This window comes from Typopeltis vanoorti, chromosome 10, assembly GCF_054136105.1.
Source record: "Typopeltis vanoorti isolate ZY-2024b chromosome 10, IOZ_Tvanoo_1.0, whole genome shotgun sequence".
Taxonomy (NCBI): domain Eukaryota; kingdom Metazoa; phylum Arthropoda; class Arachnida; order Uropygi; family Thelyphonidae; genus Typopeltis; species Typopeltis vanoorti.
The window spans coordinates 83,795,414-83,816,328 of NC_143558.1; the positions used below are offsets into that span (position 1 = coordinate 83,795,414).

Genomic DNA, 20,915 nt, shown 5'->3' on the forward strand with positions numbered 1-20,915 from the left:
CATGACAGAACGTGCAAAACTAGTCATTAAGCACTTCTCTTTGTGATTATGTTGCAATATAGTTCTCACCTGATAAATAACAGTGGAGATATTTCACACAGTAGAAACCTCAATTCAGTGTTTTGCATTAGTTTAAAGCACATATTAGCATTTGTTTTGTCTCCAGTCTGATTATAAGACAGCTGGTCTGGGAAGATGGATTTGATGAAATCTGTAGTTTTAACAAATATACACACAAACCTGCTTATATATTATGTTTTTCAGCCTGAAACATGAATTAAAAGATAAAATAACTTATACCTTTCATCAATGATACATGAACATTTGTTGTTTATTGAGCAATCATGATGATCATCATCATATAGAATTTAATGTAATTAGGATTCATACAAGAAGATATCATTCGTAAAGAAAATACTTGAGGTGATTTCTATGTTTACATTGTATTAAAGTGTAATGTGTAAGAAGCTGTCAGCAGTGAGTGTAATATTTGTGGTTGTCTAATATGGTTGTTTTATATCTCTCCTTCTTTCTAGCATTTTTTGTCCCACTTAATGCAGGGTCTGCTATCTTTCCTTATTGCAACTTTTCAAGAAACCCCAACTGGCTTGTTGCAGAGTCTGGCATTGGGGGGGATACATATCCTTGTGTGCAAAGAAGCCGAAAGACACTCACAAACAACCATGCCCCAGGCATTCTCCATCCTGCAGGTTGGAGAGTGGATGTGCTAACCACTCGACCAACCAGGCCTGCATACTAACATACTTGCTGAACAACCCAGTTATTTTCAGTGCATCTGGCTATATATATATATATATTTTTTTTTTTAACTAACTCCGTTTCATAATCTTATTTGGCCTTCCTCACCATGATGGCTGTCATCACTCATAGCTTCTCATAATATTAGGTCGACAATATTCTTTTTTTTAATATACTCATGCTTTAAAATGTTATTTATCCATTTAACTCCCATGAGATTAATTCTTCTAACTGTGCAGATGATCAGACAAAGCTTCCTTCAGACACGCTTTGGCTGCGATCTAATAAATGCCAGTATGTAAACCACATAGAACTAATTCGTAGTAAAATTATATTTACTTAATTTACTTAGTTGCTTTTCACTAATCACTTATATATTTAATTTAGGTTATTTAATTGCAGAAACTTGACAGTTGTTCCTTTGAAGAGCAGTAGTTAATCCTGTCAGCTTACCTCTAACCGAAACATGAGCTAGTAAGCGCGTGGTGCTTGATTCATGTTCTGAATGTAGTTGCTGGTCATTTTCCCTGATGATGTTAGTGTTACAGTAGATGAAATATATTCTTCGTTTTTTTTTTTTTTTTCTTTTAAATTTCTTTTATTTATTTATTTTTTTGATAAAGTCTATTTTAAATACATGTAAACCATATAAGCATCTAGAAATAAGTACAGGTGATCTTGTGTATGCTAGTTTTTTAACAGTCAGATGGGGAAATTTTGGAGGCCTAAGAAGACATCATCATCAAATTCCTGCCATGTATCCTCAAGGGGTGTACAGGATATGATAGTACTACATGAAAAATTTACATCATTACTAACTTCCTATCTACAATTTTCCTCCAAATTAGTCTGTTACTTGTCAAGACTCCAAGGAATTTAGTCAAGGAATCTTGCAGACTTGTAGCGGATTTATTTAGAAGTATAACATCGAGCTGACATTAACATCTCCAATTTTGATATCCTGTTTAATACCACTTTCCTTCATAATGTGATCCACATAGATAATGAATTGCAGAGGGGAAATGTACATCCTTGTCTCACACCAGATTTAACATTAAACCATCTTCCTGTACTGTCTTCAATTCTAACTGCTGACTTACAACTCAAATATAGACTAAGTATTGCTTGATATAATGCCTCATTGACACCATATAACTGTAGAAAGAAGTATTGAATAGCTTCTCTCTTGGCACCTTGTCATATGCCTTTTCCAGATTGACAAAACTTAAATATTAGATCTTTGTTATATTCTCATGCTTTCTCGACTACTTGTTGTAAAGTGAAGATCTGATCCTGACAGCCTCTATTTGGCCTGAATCCAGCATGTTCTTCACCAAGCTTTTCTTCCACAATTCTTCTCAATCATTTCTCAAGTATCCTTGCATAAATCTTGCCAGGAATACTCAGTAGGGAAATACCTCTGTAATTCTCACATTCAGTTTTATTTTCCTTTTTATATATGGGTGCTATGAGAGCTGTACTCCAATCATCAGGGATTCGTCCCTCTGTCCAGGCTTTCTGAACTATGCAGTGCAATCACTGTAAGACTTTTTATACCACCATACTTCAGAATTTCTGGTCGAATATCATCTACTCCTGCTGCCTTTCCACATTTCAAGCCTTGGATGACTTTTTCTACTTCAAGTATGGATATGTATTCCTGACTGTATGCCTGTTGAGTGTTTTTTACCACTGTGCTATCACTTTTTGGTTCATTTAGCAATTTTTCAAAAGTAATTACTCCATACTTCAAGGATATCTTTTTCTCCTGTTTTCATGTCACCTTTATCATCTCTAACTCCTTTTACAGCACACTTTCCTCCATTCCTAAGCTTCTTCAACAACCTCTAGAATATCTTGCCACCTTCTTGATATTTATTTTCTATTCGCCAAAGTTCTCCCATGACTTTTGTTTAACTTTCTTACATTTGTCTCTGTATTCTCTCAGTGCACAAGCTAACTTATTTGCCAGGAACTTTTGACATGTGTCCATTATGGAGTTCTGATTTTTCTATCATTGCAGACAACCTCACCATATGCCTCTCTGGCTGAATCAATCAGTGTTTTCTTCAATGCTTGCCACTGAATCTTCAAGGTTTGGTTGCTGTTCTCAAACATTTTTTCATTTTTTCTTCAATAATCTTTGTGTATTTTAGTCTACAGTTCACATCTGAGAGCTGCTCAACTTTTATTATCTTTAAAACTTTCTTACATGTTATTCTTTTCAATATAAAATTCAATTTTATCCTGCTCAAGACTAAATAGTGATCACTTCCAATTTCAAATCGTCTGTACACTCTGGTGTCCTGCACCAGGGAGAAAACATCAATATCAACAATAACATAGTCAATGAGACTTTTCTTATTCCTTGCCTCTTCTCTCCATGTGAATTTGTGCACATTTTTATGTGGGAACATGGTGTTAGTAATAACCAGTCCATGTCCTGAGCAGAAATCCAACAGGTATTTGCCATTATTATTGGCTTTGCTCTTTTCTCCAAATTTTCCAAAATATTTTTGTATATCTGACAATCATTTCCTATTCTGCTATTTAGATCCCCAACAAGGATGAACTTTTCCTTTTTCATTGTGTCAGTTGCTTTTTCTAAAGCATCAAAAAATTCCTCCACTTCTACCTTAGTAGAACCTGCTGTGGGACCATAGGCACAAACAAATAAGTCTCGTTGTCCAGTTCCCCCTTTTCATATTTGCCCACATCACTCTACTTGAGACTGCCTGCCATTCAAGAAGATTAGCGTCGTATTTAGTGTTGAATACTATGGCTACTCCTTCTTTTCCTTGACTGTTATTGTCTGAATATAACATTTTGTATTTATTGCTCAGGAAGATCTCACCAGTGTTGGTGAGATCTTTCTGAGCCTCGTTTAACCAGGTGCCCCCCCCCCCCCCCCCCCAGCCAGCCAGCCAGCCAGCCAGCATGAAAGTTTGTCATGTTGTATCATTATTTTGTATTTTGGTTTAAGCCAATAAGAATACAATTTGGCCTAAGAAGACTTGAAATCTTATTGAGCAGGAAAAGGGCAACTTTAATCCCGTGTTTACGCATTATCTTCAAAATCTTGTCTTTATTGTTCAAATGTATGGGGGGGGGATACTGCTCTTCTAATCTAGTTTTCCTTGTTTATTTGGTGGCCTAGGATTGCTGTAAGATTTTATTAACAAATGTTGTAACTATTCTTTGGTAGGATGGAACTGAGATATTCAATTCAGGTACTTGATTTCTTTTGTCTTGTAACACTGAAGATTTTGTATGTTCTGATTCTTAGGGCTCTTACAATGCCAGTTTTTTTTTATGCCAGATAGTGATGTGATTTGCCATACAAATATCTTCTGGTGGGAGTAAGCTTCCTCTCAGCTGAATAGCTTTGTTTGTTTTGCTTAGATACATCTGTGAGCATGTATAAAAACAGTAAAGGTTTTTAATGGTTTCTGTTGGTTTCTAATTCAACAGTGAATTTGATTTGAGGATGAATGTTAACTGCTGTAGCTGCCATTGTTCACAACACAGATGTACTTAAAGCAAATGAACAGTTGGCATTGAAAGATATTCACTAAGCTGGTTTGATGTAAAATCAGTTGTTAATCATCTCCATTCTTATTTATAATACATGTGGATACATTATTAAGGGAAAGTGTATGAAAGTCATTATTGATGATGCCCTTTAGTTAGCAAGACTTGGGATCAAATCCTGTCTAAGATGCAAGTGTCGTGACGTGTTCTCTTGACGTTCGAATCCGCCATCTTGCTAAAAGTCACTTTCATAAAATAAAGGAAAACTAATTGCAAATTAATCACTGATCTAAGGGTAGAGAAATTTCTATTATACTGCGCCACTCTATCCTTAGATAAGTCTATATGAATTAGTAGGATCAATTCAAAATTAGTTAGCAGTCTTTTCACTCATTCAGGCCGAAGTATTTATTTTCTTTCTGGGATTCCCGCTAGATTCGAATTTTTGTGAACGGTGCAGTAAAAGGAAATTCAGGCAAACACAATATTTAAATTAACAAACAAAACATTTAATATATGGTTGTATAACAAATACATGAATTCCACTTCTAAATATGACTACTCAGTCAAGTTAGTACATCAGGTCAAGTCATTCATATTAATTCAATCTTCCAAACCTTCACATACAAATTCACAGTTTCAGAATCACAAAGTTTCTTTACTCAATTTATTACAATAGAATTTCTTATTTAATCAGTTTCACACACTTCTCAGTCATGCTATAAGTTCAAAATATCGCAGGCACTAATAGTTGAAAATAATCTTTCAAACAATTCCTATCTCCAACTCTCAGTTACGAAGGGTTTCCACAGTTAAAGTTAACAATTCACTATGATAGACCTTACCCGAAATGGTTCCTAGAACATCTATTATGTTGTGAGCAAACTTCTGGAATTCACTTATCACACTTAAAGAATAAAAACACATTTACAAAACTTGTCCGCAGTTATACTTAAAGCACTATCAATTACGCTTCAGAATTCTTGACATCAATTAGGGCACTTCAACTATCGTTATTACCACTCATAAATTAATTAAAACACTGTGAGGTTCTCTTTAGGGCAAATCGGAAATAAGCTGCAATACTAGATCAGCTGGGTTTATTCAGAATTCTTCCTTGAATGTTCAGCTTTTTACTTTATCCGATTGTAGCTTTAAATTTCCTTCTATTACTACTGCTGATTTCAATTTCAGCTAACTATAAAATTCGTTACGTTCTTGCTCATTTATAAAAATTATCCACTTAACTCCTACCCTAAGAACCTTTTATTTACTTCTACTTCTCTAGTTTATCCCCTTGCTACTTTTTACTTCCAAAATTCCATTCCGACTTCCTACTACGTATATATTTTCTCTTTTATTTTGCCCACGCTCCCTTCACTCGCGCTCATTTATTTCACGCGTCTCTATGACAACCGATAAACGTAAACATTCTCGCGAATGTTACATTAGGCTATACAACTACATTCAGTTATTACATAACGTTAAACTTTCACAAAAAAGAATAAATAGAATATTTGCATTTCAATAAGTGCGTAGTTAAATTACAAATACAAGTTCTTATAATATTGACATAACAATAAATAAATTAGTTTAATAATAATTAATACAGAATCTATTTACCATTAATACATTTCTTTGATTAAATAATTAAATAATTGATATAATTAAGGCAGTTATATGATATCAATTATAATTTATGTTATTTACATTAAATAATATTTACAAATATAGTTCTTGTGACGGAAAATCATGTTGGATTCTGAATCAAATAACATTTATTCTAATTTCTACATAATCAGAATCCAACACAAGGAACCTTTATCAGGACTTTTCAAGTGAAGGTGAGTTAGCTGGTCTCATATGGAGATGACAGGGTTTTTCATCCTGAAAAACAAGCAAACCAGCCAAAGAATACACAATTTACAGATATAGCAGACAGAATTAACCGATCTGTTATAAGCATTAAGCAGGTTTTTAAGAAGCAGAGTCACTTTACTTGATTTTGGCAGGTTATCAAGTCTAACACAAAGAAGATGAGAGTGATATAAAATCCAGTGTCAGCATAAATTTTTTTTATGCTTGGTTCTTTATGTCATTGATGTATATGATTTAAACTGCTACAAGTCTTGAAGAGTCTTTAGCCATGTTGTTTAGTGCTCTTATGCTTATTCTGTCAAATACTTAGTGTGCTTTGGATTAGAGCTAGTTGTAGAAAATTTTTCACTTGGTTATGAATTAAATTATAATTGCCAAGAAATTATATTCTTGACCTCAGTAAAGGTTGAAACCAGTCAGGATAGTGGCCCTTCCCATAATACACAGCAATATACACACCCAAAAGTATGTGCTTTGCATTATGCCTCTATACATCGTGAAGATACTTCACACACAAACCTATTGTGTTTATTTGAATCAATATTCATGTAACAAATTATGTAAGTTTTGCTTTTTTTAACATTTTAGTTTTTGTTTATTTTTATTCATAATAATAAAAATGTTTATGTTCTAATGTTTTGGCATATCCCTTTTTGGGATATTTATACAGTCAACTCAATAAAGAACTCACTTAAAGAGCTTTTAGGACCCACAGGAATAGTTTGCTATAGTGAATTTTTCTTTACCTCAGCATTGTGCCTGTGACTTTGGTCTGGCAATTTCACTAGTTTGTTATAGCAATTTTTTGTATAATGACATTTTTGCAGTTATGAGAGTCGACCATAAATAGAGAATTCCCGATTCCCTAGCTACAAACACAATAAATTCCAAAAAAAACTATTTTATTACCCATTAATTTTTTTTTTTTTTTTTTTTTTTTTTTAATAGCAAATTCAATCATGTTTCTACTTCAAAATATTTCGTTTCATACTTAGTGATATAACATCACGCGGCATGTTCTAATTTCAACGATCTATTGTTAGTATTCTAGCTTGTATATTTTTTAAACTGTTCTTGTAATACCACCGACGATGGTCTGCTATTTCCAGACCGAAATATTTGGTTAAATAAATATCTTTCTTGTGATTACGTGATTATATCATTCAAACTATTTTATGTTATTACCTTTTTGATGTACATCATTGTTCTAATACTTATACATAAAAATTTTTGATCTTTCTTTTATTGTTTATTTCCCTATTATATTTGCCATTATCTCATACTTCAGTATTAATTTTATTTCAGTATACTTAAGTATTAATTTTATTTCAGTACCAGGAAGAAATCTAGTGATATTCACTCACGACAAGGCATTTCTTCAATAACCTATTCAGGATTTTCTGATGACTTAATTTAATTTAATGGAATAATCCTGAACATGTTATTGCAGAAATGTCTAGTGGTGAAAATATACATTAATCTCTCAAAATAACACAAAACTCATAGCACTGGATACATTATAGAATAAATAAAAAGTTCAGATGGAAATTCATCATCCTGGATATTGACAGAAAATGTGAAAAAGCAAAGATTGTTCTGTATTCACATTTAAACAGAATGGGCGAAGAAAGATTAGCAAAACAAGTGTTCTCTGCCAGGTTGGCAGCAAAATGATCCAGAGGAAGACCAAGATATAGGTGGATTGATACGTACAAAGTGCCTTAGACAATAGAAATATAAGATCTGATAATGTTGGAGTCTTAACAAGTAACAGACTGATTTGGAGGAAAATTATAGATAGGAAGTTAGTAATGATGTAATTTTTTTCATGTAGTACTATCATATCCTGTACACTCCTTGAGGGTACATGGCAGGAATTTGATGATGATGTTCTGTATTCACCTGAATATTGATTTAATAAACACATTGAGCTCTTTGAATAAAGGATGTGCAGTTAGGCAAAGAACGCTTGAAAATAGGTCTTTTAGAAGAAAACTGCATTTATCATCAGAATGGATATCATGTTTGGTAATTGCAAATGAAAAAAAGGACATTTCTTTTATTTGGGAGGGGAGATTAAAAAATTCAGATCATTAGAGATATTTAAATTTAAAAAAATATTTGAAGCTTATAATACAAAAGCAGTTCATGTCTTCTTATGGTCAAGATTTTTAATATGATTTATAGTTTACTAAAAAAATAGCTAGTGTCTGATATCTGCATTAGAATTACAAGAAAAGGTGATAACAATGTTGGAAATTGTTTGCATTCCAGATACATTTCAATCAGATTGTTGAGCATATTGCAAAACAGATTAAAATTATTTTGAATTTTTGCATTAACTCAACCTTGTATCTCTTTTGAGTCTGGTTCCCATTGATGAAACTTCATTAAAGGTCATAATCTGAGTAGTAACCCTTCCTATAATGCATAGCAATATACACTTCTGAAAGGAAGTGTGGTTTGCATTATGGGATGCTAAAGCAACTGATATGAAGTTATTGGCCTCTATATACAAACAGCTTAGTCGTAAAGATATTTCACGTTCAAACTTGGTTTGCTTATGCTCGGATAATGGATTAAACAAAAATATAATTTCTTGACAAGTTTAATTTCTAACCAAGTTAAAAGTTTCTACAATCTTAGACATTAGATCAAATGGATGGAATATTGAATACATGCAGGAATTGTGAAAATAAACTTCTTGAAAATAAACAGTAATATTACCGGATCCTTTACTTTACCCAGAAAGTAAAGGATCTGTTGCTCACCAGTAGTTGGAGTAGAGACTATAATTCTTTTTCATATTTTCTCCATCTCTTGTAATAGCAATTGCCCTTTTCTTGAGCATGTGCATGATACCTTGTGATATGCGGTGTAAAGACGATAGTAGGTAACAACCTGTTACCTTTTTTTGAAACAAAACATCTAGGAAAGCTGGTTTTCCTTCCTTTTCAAGTTCCAAAGTGAATTTTATTTTATGGTGGAAGGAGTTAATCGACATAAGAAAATAATGCAGCTCAGTGCACTATTTTCAGATGATAAAGACATCATCTGCATATCTCCACCATATTGAAGGTTTATTATTTGAAGACATAATGTTTTGACTTCCTTCACTCATACATTTTCTGAGTAGTTAAAACTCTTAAATTCAAAATAAAACGAAAACACTGTAACCAAACTTCTAAATTCACTTCAGAACTTGAAAAGGGAGGAAAACTACCTTTCCTAGTTGTTTTGATTTCAAAAAAAGCCGATCGCAGTCCAACTCTCATATGTTTTTAACTATTATCCCCTTTACACCATACATTACATAAACTAGGTATTATATATACACTCAAGTAAAGGGTAATCTCTATTACAAGAGATGAAGAATATATGAAAAGAATTAGTCTCTACTCCAGCTACTGGTGAACAACAGATATTCTAAGAAAATGCTACAAAGAATACTATTCTCTATCCTGCTTCACCATAAAATTCCAACATTTTCTGTTCTTTACAGTTCTGTTTCCATCCCTTATATTGGTAGACTATCTCTCTCAAGATTCCCAACTTCCTCAAATATCATGACATGATTGACTTTCAACTCAATTTGACTATACAAGGTTCATTACACGTCACCTAAAACCATAACCCCTTCGACAAACATCCTGGGGTTTATAATATTCCATGTTCTTTCTTACAAAGGTCAGATAACTAGAAGCTTGGAAATCAGACAAAAAGAGTATATTGAAGATGTCACTGTCATTGAAGATGATTTTTCAAAGGCATTTGACAGAATATCATGTGGAACACTGTTACACAAATTAGAACAAAATGGGGATGGATATGACACTGGTTAAGTGTTTAAGAGGGTGACTGCTGGACGGATATCAAAAAGTGGTATATGGAGGAGCAGAATTGAGGTGAAAACAGGTGACTAGTGGTGTGCCACAAGGTTCAGTGCTGGGACCATTGCTGTTTAATTTGTATATAAATGATATAGGAAATGACCTGAAAGGAAATATTTAGTTGTTGGCTGATGATGATGCGAAATTAGATAGAGTAATAGTTAAGTTGATGTGGAGAACTTGCAGGAAGATTTAAATAGGCTGTCAGTATGGACAAAAGTTAATGGGTGTCAGTTTAATGTAGAGAAATTTAAAGGTATGCATTTTGAGATAAATAGATCACAAGCTGTGTATCACATTGATGGCACTGTACTCCAGGAAATAGATGAAGCTAGAGATTTAGGAGTGGTGGTAAACAGAGTTTAGAGGGTATGTTGCTAAAGTAGCAACATGCACCCATAAGATTACTTGGCTATAGAAGAACACATTAACAAGTAGATATAAGGAAGTCGTTATTCCTCTTTATAAGGCCTTGATACACCCACATCTGGATTACTGTGCTCAAGTCTGGTCCTCTGGGTTTCTTTGGGATGTGGAGGCAGTGGAGAGGATTCAGAGGGGAGTGGCCTGCAGAATGTTCCTTATGAGGATAGATTGAAGGTGTGCGGATTGCATAAGTTGGTTGATAGGAGAAAAAGAGGGGATATAATAGAAACAAGGGATCATCCCTGGAAGCTGAATAAAGGTGTGGTCAGTAGGGGTGTGACGACTATATTTTTTGCTTGGAGAGTGGTGGATGAGTAGAATGGGTTGTCGGAGTCAGTTATTAGTGCTTTGTCATTTAATGGGTTCAAGGAGAGGTACTATAGATTGGGTTTCCCACAGTGAGTCTTCAGACTCCATGGAGGTGCCCGTATAATAATAATCAAAGAATGCTGATATTCAGGAAACAGAAATAATAAGTCTTTCATTTAAGGGATTATCCATCTTCTTTCTCAATTAAAGAAATTCTCTCTCTCTCTCAGGTTAATAGGAGAGAAAATTTCTAAATTGAATTGAAATGCAAAATAGAAATACTAGAAATAATTTCTGAGATTTTTTTGACCTGTGTATTTATCACATTCCTTACCTGATGCATTATATATGTGTGTGTGCGTGTGTATATATATATATATATATATATATATATATATATATATTTTTTTTTTTTTTTTTTTTTATTCAGTATATTTTGTGATGCAAGCTTGGCTACAAGTAACATTTTTGAGCTCTACACAGTTGAAAAATTCCTATCCCAATATTTTGGGTATGTTTCAAAGTTGTTTTATTTTATTTTTATTTTTTTTTTTTTATTTTCAGTTTCTTTGTTGGTTACACACTGAAACTGCCTCAAACAAACTTTGAACTTCTAGCCTGACAGACCAAAATATTTATCCCTGATAAAACATTTTAATTATCATTCACTCACTCATACTTTACCAGCCTACCTATATATAATTTTATGTAATTTTTTGAGATTATTTTTCTTATTCTGATGAAAAAAAAAAGCATATAGTGTGAATGGTTGTATTTTTATTATTAGAACCTCCACCTCCTGTGAAACCAGCCTTTAATCCATATGCTATTGAAAGGCCTCATGCAACAGCTGTAATGATCCAGCGACAAGGTTCTTTCAGGGGTTTTAACACACTGAATCAGACATCGCCTTTCAAGAGGCAGTTATCATTACGTCTTAATGAATTGCCATCCACACTAGAAAGACAAAGAGAGATGTCTTTAGAAGGTGGTGACACTTCTCAGAATTCTTTTTCAGGTAAGTATTATGATAAAGCAAGATTTTTGTCAAGTGGATAAGAATGCCTTCTTCTTTTTTTACTACTAATCGTAAATGCTTGTAGTGCCTCCATTTTCAACGACCATCCCCATCATCTTTTTCCTTGGTCTTTCTCTTTTGCTTTGGTATCCAATTATTTACTTTCTTTGCCTATCTGCTATTGCATTCTTTCTATATGATTTTTCCATTTTTGGATTCAGTCATTTATTAACTATAGTTCACATTTTGGCTATAGTTATAGATCTTGTAATATTGTTACACTTTCAATTTTTCTTAATGTTTTAATCTCATAGTTTCATTAATTTGTCTAATTTTTGTAGTTGCTGCAAAATATCTTCTGTTTTCTGCTACATATGTTAGTACTTCTGTATAGATTCTGTATAAGAATCTATACAGAAGTAATCTATACAGAAGTAATCTATACTGATTACTTCTGTATAGATTCTTATTTTTGTTTTTATTCTTATGTTCTTATTCTTCCAGATGAGACTATTGGGACATTCAGTTATTCAGCTAGTTTTTATTGCTTGTTCTTGTACTTCATTTTGTGTTAATGCCATAATTGTTTTTTTCTATTCCTAAATATTTTATCTTACTAACTTGTTCATTTATTTTTCCTTTTTTTCTAATTTACATCTTATGAATCCCTTGGCAACTGACATTGTTTTAGTTTTTTTTCTGTTAATATCTTCATAATTTTCTTTTCTGCTGCATTATTGAATGTATTTAATAAAATTTGTAGGTCATCTTCATTTTCTGCTAGCATAATTATATCCTCAGCATATCCAATTATTCTTAATTTTTAATTTGTATTCTCTGCATTTTTTCATTTTGGTTACTTTCTTTATTAACTTATCCATCCCTAAATTAAATAAGGTGGGACTTAATGAATCACCTTGTCTAATTCCTTTGGTTATTTTAATTTCTTCAGCCTGTTCCTTGTTCTGTATTTATTATAAAACTGTTATTTACATGTCTTGTTTGTGTACCGGCAAAGTGTTAAATTAGGCATTCTATAGAATGCCGAAAGAAGGACGTCAAAGTACGAAACGCTTAGAATTTCACACATTTCCTAGGCATTCTATAGAATGCCAAAAGGCAAATCGGCAAAGTATAAAATACTTTTTCTCTCTAGTAATACATTTCAGTAATACATTCTCGTAATATACTCATAACATACACACGCGCAGCTACTCATGACCTTCATCCTAAAAGAATATTCATGGTAGCAATTAGCATGTATATGTCAAAACATATGCCCCATAAGGGGCAATCATCTTGATTGTAAGGGAAGCAGCACTCCCATGGACCCCTAGCTGGATCTATCCTCTCCTTCTTCTACTTTGAGGAAGATCCACTTACTTTAATCTTTCCTATAAGGCCTTATCAGCCAACTCTTCTTACTTTATGACCCTTATGCTATTAGAGTACTCGAGGGCCATGGGGTCTTTTCATTTCTGGCCTTACAACTATGCCCTCTCTATAAACCTTACTATATTTCTTCTATAATCTACTCTTTCCCCTTCAATATACCCTACTCCTCCTCCTATGGGTTTAAATTCGGAAGAAGGCTAGTTCAGAAGCCTTAATTTAGCAGCCCTACCACTGAACTATTCCATCGTCAGGCTAGTCCCCTGACATGGAGAACATAATCCTACTTGTAAGCTGACAGAAAAAGATAATCAGATTGAATCTATGGAAAACGACCCTGGAATGGAAAAGGGAAAACGAAAATGGAAACGACAAAATATAATACACATAGCAAACTGGAATGTAAGAGGAATAGCATATAAAGAAATAGAATTAGACCAGTTACTAAATGAAAGAAATTTTAAAATAGCAGTAATCACTAAAACAAAAAAGAAATTAAAAGGAACTATGAGAACTGAAAATTTTAATGTGATATACAGTGGAATCGACAGAGACCAAAGAGCACAAGCAGGAGTCATGATTTGGATTCATAACTCCCTTTCAAAACAGTTAAAACATTATAAATTATGGAATGAAAGAATAATAGAAGCTAGAATAAAAATAGATAGAGGCTATTTAACAATAATTTGTTTATATGCCCCAGAAGAAGGAAGAGAACAGGATAATATTGATTTTTATAATCAGCTACAAACCATATATAATAAAATAAATAAAAATGACTACATAATTTTAGCAGGAGACTTAAATGCAAGAATTGGAAACACGAAAATTAATAATAATATAGGAATACACTCTAAACAGAAATAGTAAAAAATTGATTGACTTTGTAGTTTATAATAACCTAAAAATAATGAATTCCTTCTATAAACATAAAGACATACATAAATATACTTGGGCAGCAAGAGGATGGAAATCAATATTAGATTACTTCATATTAAATGAAAAGACATCAAAATTTTCACTAGATGTTAGAGTTCACAGAGGATATGAAATAAGCAGTGACCACTTCCTTGTTAAAATAAAATTAAGATTACCACCTAAATGGCTACAAGTAACAAGAACAGAAAGAAAAATTGAAACATTTGCTTATAAAACTAGACTATTGAATGACACAAATGTACAATGGCTATATGAACAAAGAATTAACCAATATCTAGATAAAATAAAACAAAATGAAGAAATAGAAATAGAATGGCTTAATATAGAAACGATACTAAATGCAGAAGCAAATGAAAGCTTAGGAAAGACCAAAAAATTCAATAAAAGAAAAAAACTGAAAATCTGGGATGATACAATCAAAGAAATAATTAAAAAGAAAAAAGAAGCCTATCACAAATGGTTAAGCAGTAAAAGATTAGAAGATGAAATAGAATATAAAAGAATAAGAGCCATAGCTAAAAGAGAAGTCAGAAAAAGACATAGAGAATCATGGAATAAATTTGTTTCTAATTTAGAACATAATTTATATAAAATAAGACCCAATGTATATAAGATTTTGAAACACCTAAATGCAGATACCAAAGAAAACATAAAATTAAACACTGAATTAAAATTAGAAGAATTTCTAAATTACTACACAGAACTGTGGACAGACAAATATTTTAAAAAAGACAACTGGCAAACAATTAATGAAAATGAAAAGGAAATAACTGAAGAAGAATTAGAAATCAGCCTGAAAGAAACAAGAAATGGAAAATCACCTGGAGAAGATAAGCTAGGTTCAGAACTATATAAATATGCAGGAACAAGATTCAAAAAAAGACTTATTATTTTTAAATAAAATTTACTCAACTGGTATCCCCCCAATAGAATGGAAAAAAGCAATTGTGATTCCTATCTTTAAGAAAGGTAATAGAGATGACCCTAAAAACTATAGAGGTATCAGTATACTAAATTCCTGTTACAAAATATATAGCAGAATCTTAAATAATAAACTAATGAAATATTCCGAAAACTTTATTCTAGAAGTACAGAATGGATTTAGAAAAGGACGATCATGTATAGACCCAGCCTTTTGCTTAAAATTAATAGCAGAGAAAAGAAGAGAATATAATTTGGAAACACATATTGCATTTATTGACTTTGAAAAAGCATTTGACAAAGTTAAAAGAAACATATTATTTAACATATTAAAAGAAAGACAAATACCAAATAATATCCTAAAAGCTATCACAAGTATATATGAAAATAATGAAATACAAATAAGATTAAATCACAAGCTATCATATACAAGAGAGATAAACCAAGGGGTCCGACAGGGATGTCCCCTCTCAGCAACTCTTTTTAATATCTACTTAAATGAAATAATAATAAAATGGAGTAAAAATTTACACCAAGGAATTAAACTTTCACCTACAGTTAACTTAAGCACTCTCCTCTTTGCAGACGACCAAATAATAATTACAAATTCTGAAGATAACTTACAGAAAGCTATTTTAAATCTAAATGAGATATCCAAAAATTGTGGTATGATAATATCAACAGAAAAATCAAAAACTATGGCCTTTAAAGGACCAGATCCAGCAAGAACTAAAATAGTAATAGATAACAAGATCTTAGAACAGGTGAATTCATTTAACTACCTAGGATGTATGATCACATATAAAAATGAAAAAGATATAAACGTAAAAATTGCAAAATATTTAAAAATAACAGGAGTAATTAACTCTATATTTAAACCAAACCTAGTTCAAAAACAAACCAGGCTAAAATTATACTATACATTAGCCTTACCGGTCTTAATGTATGGAAGCGAAATCTGAACAATAAAACAAAAAGACAAACAAAGATTAACAACAGCAGAAATGAAGTTTATGAGAAAAACTGCAAAGTATACCCTATTTGATCACAAAAGAAACGAAGATATTATGAAAGAATTAAACCAAGAACCAGTAATTGAAAAAATTAAAAAATATAAACATAGATGGATGGAACACGTTCAAAGAATGAAAACAGAAAGATTACCAAAACAAGCCTTAAAGTACAAGCCATTAGGAAAAAGAAAACCAGGACGTCCTCTTAAACGATTCAACGATGACTTCTAAGGCCAGAACAGGCCATGCTAGGCCTAAATTCTTGATATGTATGATGATGATGTCAAAACAGATATGACCTCCCAAGTGTTAATGTCACAAGGTGAGTCACATGACTATCTATGCTCAGCTCAAACAGAGTCAGAACTGCGCAAATAATGGCCGAGCAAGCTACATTGTCTGGGCAGGAATCACGGCATGTTAACATGGAATGACGATTCTACGAAGAACTCTAAAGTTCGAGCCAATGCTGCTAAAAACTGCGTTTTTTTTTAACTGATACTACCTACCAAAAGTTAGTGAATGATGTGAAAAATGCTAAGATGGCTTCTAAGAAGATACCACGTGACTTTTCACTTCTGAATTGCTATGATGTGATGGTCGTAGAAAACAAAAGTAAGTTGATTTATCCTGTTAAAGAAGGCATCAGTGAAATCCAGTTTTACGTCACAGATTCTGAGTTATTTAAAGTACTTCATGAAACTTCCAAACAATGCGACTATGGTCGCATTGATTGGAGTGAGGAGAGGACACACGGGAGGAAGGAATTGGATTTTATGCGGTTATTAAGGGATAACTATCTGTGACAGCATGTAATGGAAAATACTAGGGGTCAGAGAGTACTTGGCCTAGTAATTACATCTGAGGATTTGGCTGTAACAAATATGACCACATTGCCACCAATCGGTGAGAGTGATCATAGGGTCTTGACTTGGGAGGTGGCTAAAGGTGTAGAATTCTCAATTAAGACAGGGTACATGTGGAATTATCGGGCTGGAAAGTATGACAAGCTTAGGAGTTTGATTGGCTCAGTGCCATGGCATGTACAACTGCAAGGACTAGAAGTTGATAGTGCATGGAAGGTGGTTAAGAAGTACTTGCATGAGGCAATGGCTGACTGTATACCTAGAGTCCAAATAATAAATCAAGTATATCATCCAGGTGGTGACATTGCAGAAACGAATAAACCAGTAGATTATACGGGAATTCTGGTGAATGAAGTGGAAGTGAGTAGTCTATTGCATAACCTCGATGTCAATACATCTGTGGGATTGAATGGTATTCCAGCTCGTGTAGTATGAGAAGCAGCTAATGAATTGTCAGTACCCTTGACCATTTTGTTTAATATGAGTCTCGGGTCTGTGTTAGTCCCGAGCGGGGGGAAGGAGGGGAAAATAGTTCCACTGCATAAAGGTGGTTCCAAGACCACTGTTATAAATTACCGACCGATTAGCATATCAGGAATCATTGTCAAGGTCTTAGAGAAATTAGTCAAGAAAAGAATACAGGATTGGATAGATGAAAATGGACGTTGTATGGGGGACAACATGGTTTTGTGAAGGGTAGATCATGCCTCAGTAACTTGCTCACGTTTTATAACACAGTGACAGCTGAACTGGATAGGGGTAATGGGTTTACAGCGATACTACTGGACCTTGCCAAGGCCTTTGACAGGATACCACATGGAACCCTAATCAGTAAACTGGAGCAGATGGGGATAGATATAGGGTTGGTAAGATGGATAGGAGGGTGGTTGAAGGAGAGATACCAGAGAGTGGTTTATTCAGGAGTGGAGTCAAAAAGACGTCTTGTGACTAGTGGAGCGCTGCAGGGCTCTGTTCTTGGACCACTGCTTTTCAATTTGTTCATCAATGATATTGGAAAGGATTTGAGAGGAAGTTGTCACTTGTTTGCTGATGATGCAAAGTTGGGTAGAGCAATTGTGAGTGCACAGGATGTCAAAATTTTACAGGATGATTTGGATAGTTTGGAGGACTGGGCTAGGAAAAATGGATGTCAGTTTAATGTGGCAAAGTGTAAGGTTATGCACTTTGGTGTGAAAAGAATAGCAGCAGTATATCGCATAGGTGGAACCGTACTCCAGGAGATTGATGAGGCCAGGGATTTGGGAGTGCTGGTGGATAGGGAGTTGAAGTTTAGGTGGCACATTGCAAAAGTAACTAAAACAGCTCACCAAATCACTTGGCTTATGAAAAATACTTTAACATGCAGAGAGAAGCAAGTTGTTGTTCCTCTGTATCAAGCCTTGATAAGACCCCATCTGGACTTCTGTGCCCAGTTATGGGCACCAGGGTTTCTTTGTGATGGGGAGGAAGTGGAGAGGGTCCAGAGACGAGTGACCAAGATGATAGCAGGTCTGTGGAATGAACCTTATGAGAATAGGTTGAGGATTTGTGGGTTGCAGAAATTGGACGATAGGCGAAGGAGGGGTGATATGATTGAGACATTCAAATTACTGAAGGGTTTTTATAAGATTGATCCAGAAGATATTTTTGAAAATATGACTGGTGGTGGGAGGACTAGCGGCTATGCATGGAAGCTGGGCAAGAGCGTGGTTGACAAGGGTGTTAGAGCTAGGTTTTTTACTTAGAGAGTGGTGAATGAGTGGAATAAGCTTCCAGAGTCTTTTGTGGGTGCTATGACCGTGAATGAGTACAAGGCAAGATATGATAGATACTGTGTGAATGTTGAATAGTTGTTCCAGACATGATATTAGGGCCTCCCTCGATGAGTCTGTCGACTCCTTGGAGTTTCCTGGAACAATAATAATAATAATAATAATAATAAAAGCTCATTTGGCCATTGGCCATGGAGGACGTGACAGAATGTTGAAAGAAATCTCACACAAGTACAAGAACATTACTCGTCATGACATTGAACTGTACATTCACCTTTGTGAGCCGTATCAAAAAAAAAAAGTGTTAAAAAGGGTGTTGTAGTGAAGCCTATGATTTTTTCCGAGTTCAATTCCCGTTGTCAGGTTGATGAGATCGACTCAATTCATTCTGGGATTAAAAGAACACCATATGAATCTCTCTTTGGCTGCAAAGCTAAAGTGGGTCTCACAACGTCTTCCTTACCCCAAGATGTTTTACAAGATATACAGACTGAGGAGCAACTGGAAAAAATGACGGAAAACATCCAAATAATACAAGACGAAACAGATCACCCTATCCAAGAGAAATAATCTATTGCACAAAACACAGACGAGACTGTAGTCCACGATGGTAGAAAGGAAAATGGTGATGAATAGATGCCTACTGAAGAGGCTTCCGGTTCTGCTACCTGCTGCATTTGTTTGAAGGTAACCAGTGGTGCCCATACTTGCAGAAACTGTCATCGAAATGTTTATGCCACCTGTGGACATGAGAGTAAAGACGATGGAAGTGAGAAAATAGAAGGTGATGATATTAATATTTTGTGTACTCTTTGCTTCAATATTGAGGATGCCGTCGAAGGTAAAATTTGATCTAAATTGAATCTGGAAATACAGGCCGAAAAAATGAAAATGGATTCCGACAAAAAAATTTCCTCCTGCAGCTTTGGGGGCCACTGTGCGAGTTCCTATCCCACACATCGACAAGGGACAGGGAGACTCGTGCAATCTGCTGGCGGTTGTTATGAGTGTGACAGATGATGGTTTTTACCGACTTGGAACTGCTGAAGGAATTTTAAACCAACTCTATGTCAGATCACAATTCACTTTATGTCACAAGGACTTACTGAGAGTTGGAGACGTGCCTGACCATGAAATTGCTCTCCGGTCATCTGCTTCTGCTCAGTCCATCGGTAGCAGCCAGGGATTCGTGAGGTGTAATTGCAAGACCGAGTGCCGAAATTTGAAGTGCTTTTGTATGAAAAAGGCAGTTAAGTGCAATTCAAAATGCCATTCCAGTCTACCTTGTAGCAACAAGTATTTCAGCATTGGTCTTTTTCTGTTTTTTGTAATTTGTAATTGTTCAAAATCTGTAATTTTGTAATTATTATCTTTTTTCAAACATTTGTCATTCTATATAATGCCTAGGTATTCTATACAATGTCTAGGGAAAGTATGTAAAAAAATAAAAAGAAAACAGACATGTCATACTTTGCCTAAAAACGCCACGCATTCTATAGAATGCCTGCTTTTCACATTTTGCCGGTAACATATATATATTCTTAATTAGCTCTAAAATTTATTTTGGTATTTTTTTTTTTTTTTTTTCATTTTTAATGTGGTTGTCTTTTAACTGTATTCTATCAAATGCTTTTGTTAAATCAATAAAGCACATGTAAAAAGGTTTATTGTATTCCAATGATTTTTCTATTATTTGCTTTTAATTAGATTGCATCTATTGTTGAATTATTTTTTCCTAAATCCTTGTTGCTCATCACCTAATTGAATTATTTTTGTGCATAATTTTAATGCAGTGCAGGGCAGATTTATTCCTGTTTAGTTATCTGGATTTGGCCTGTCTTCATTCTTAAAGATTGGTGTTGTTAAACTCTTTTGCCAATCCTTTGGTATTTTGCTTTCTTTACATAATGTGACACAGTTCTTTTGCTAATTGTTTCTCTCCATATTTTAAAAGTTCATTCTGTATCTTATCTATTCCAACAGATTTCCTGTTTTTAAGTTCTTAGAGTTTGCTCAACATCTTTTTTCTGTTATTTCAGAAGTTAAATTATTCTCTGTGTAAACATCATTGTTGTGGATTGTATTCTTTTTGTTCTTTTCTGTGCATAGATTTAGAAAGTAATCATTCCATTTATCCAATCCAATATTTGTTAGCTTTATACTTTCATTTAGTTCTTTGTCGGGAGTTTGTATTATTTTTC

The 20,915-nt window shown here is 33.8% G+C and overlaps 1 protein-coding gene across 6 annotated transcripts in view; it reads left to right on the forward strand.

Annotated features, from left to right (window-relative positions):
* Window positions 1-20,915, forward strand: part of numb (NUMB endocytic adaptor protein) — a 233,781-nt gene that overhangs the window by 127,929 nt on the left and 84,937 nt on the right. For all 6 annotated transcript variants that reach the window (XM_090398947.1, XM_090398945.1, XM_090398944.1 and 3 more), the window contains exon 7: window positions 11,581-11,811. In XM_090398947.1, coding sequence (XP_090255073.1) covers window positions 11,581-11,811 — 231 coding nt within the window. The remainder of the gene's footprint in view (window positions 1-11,580; window positions 11,812-20,915) is intronic.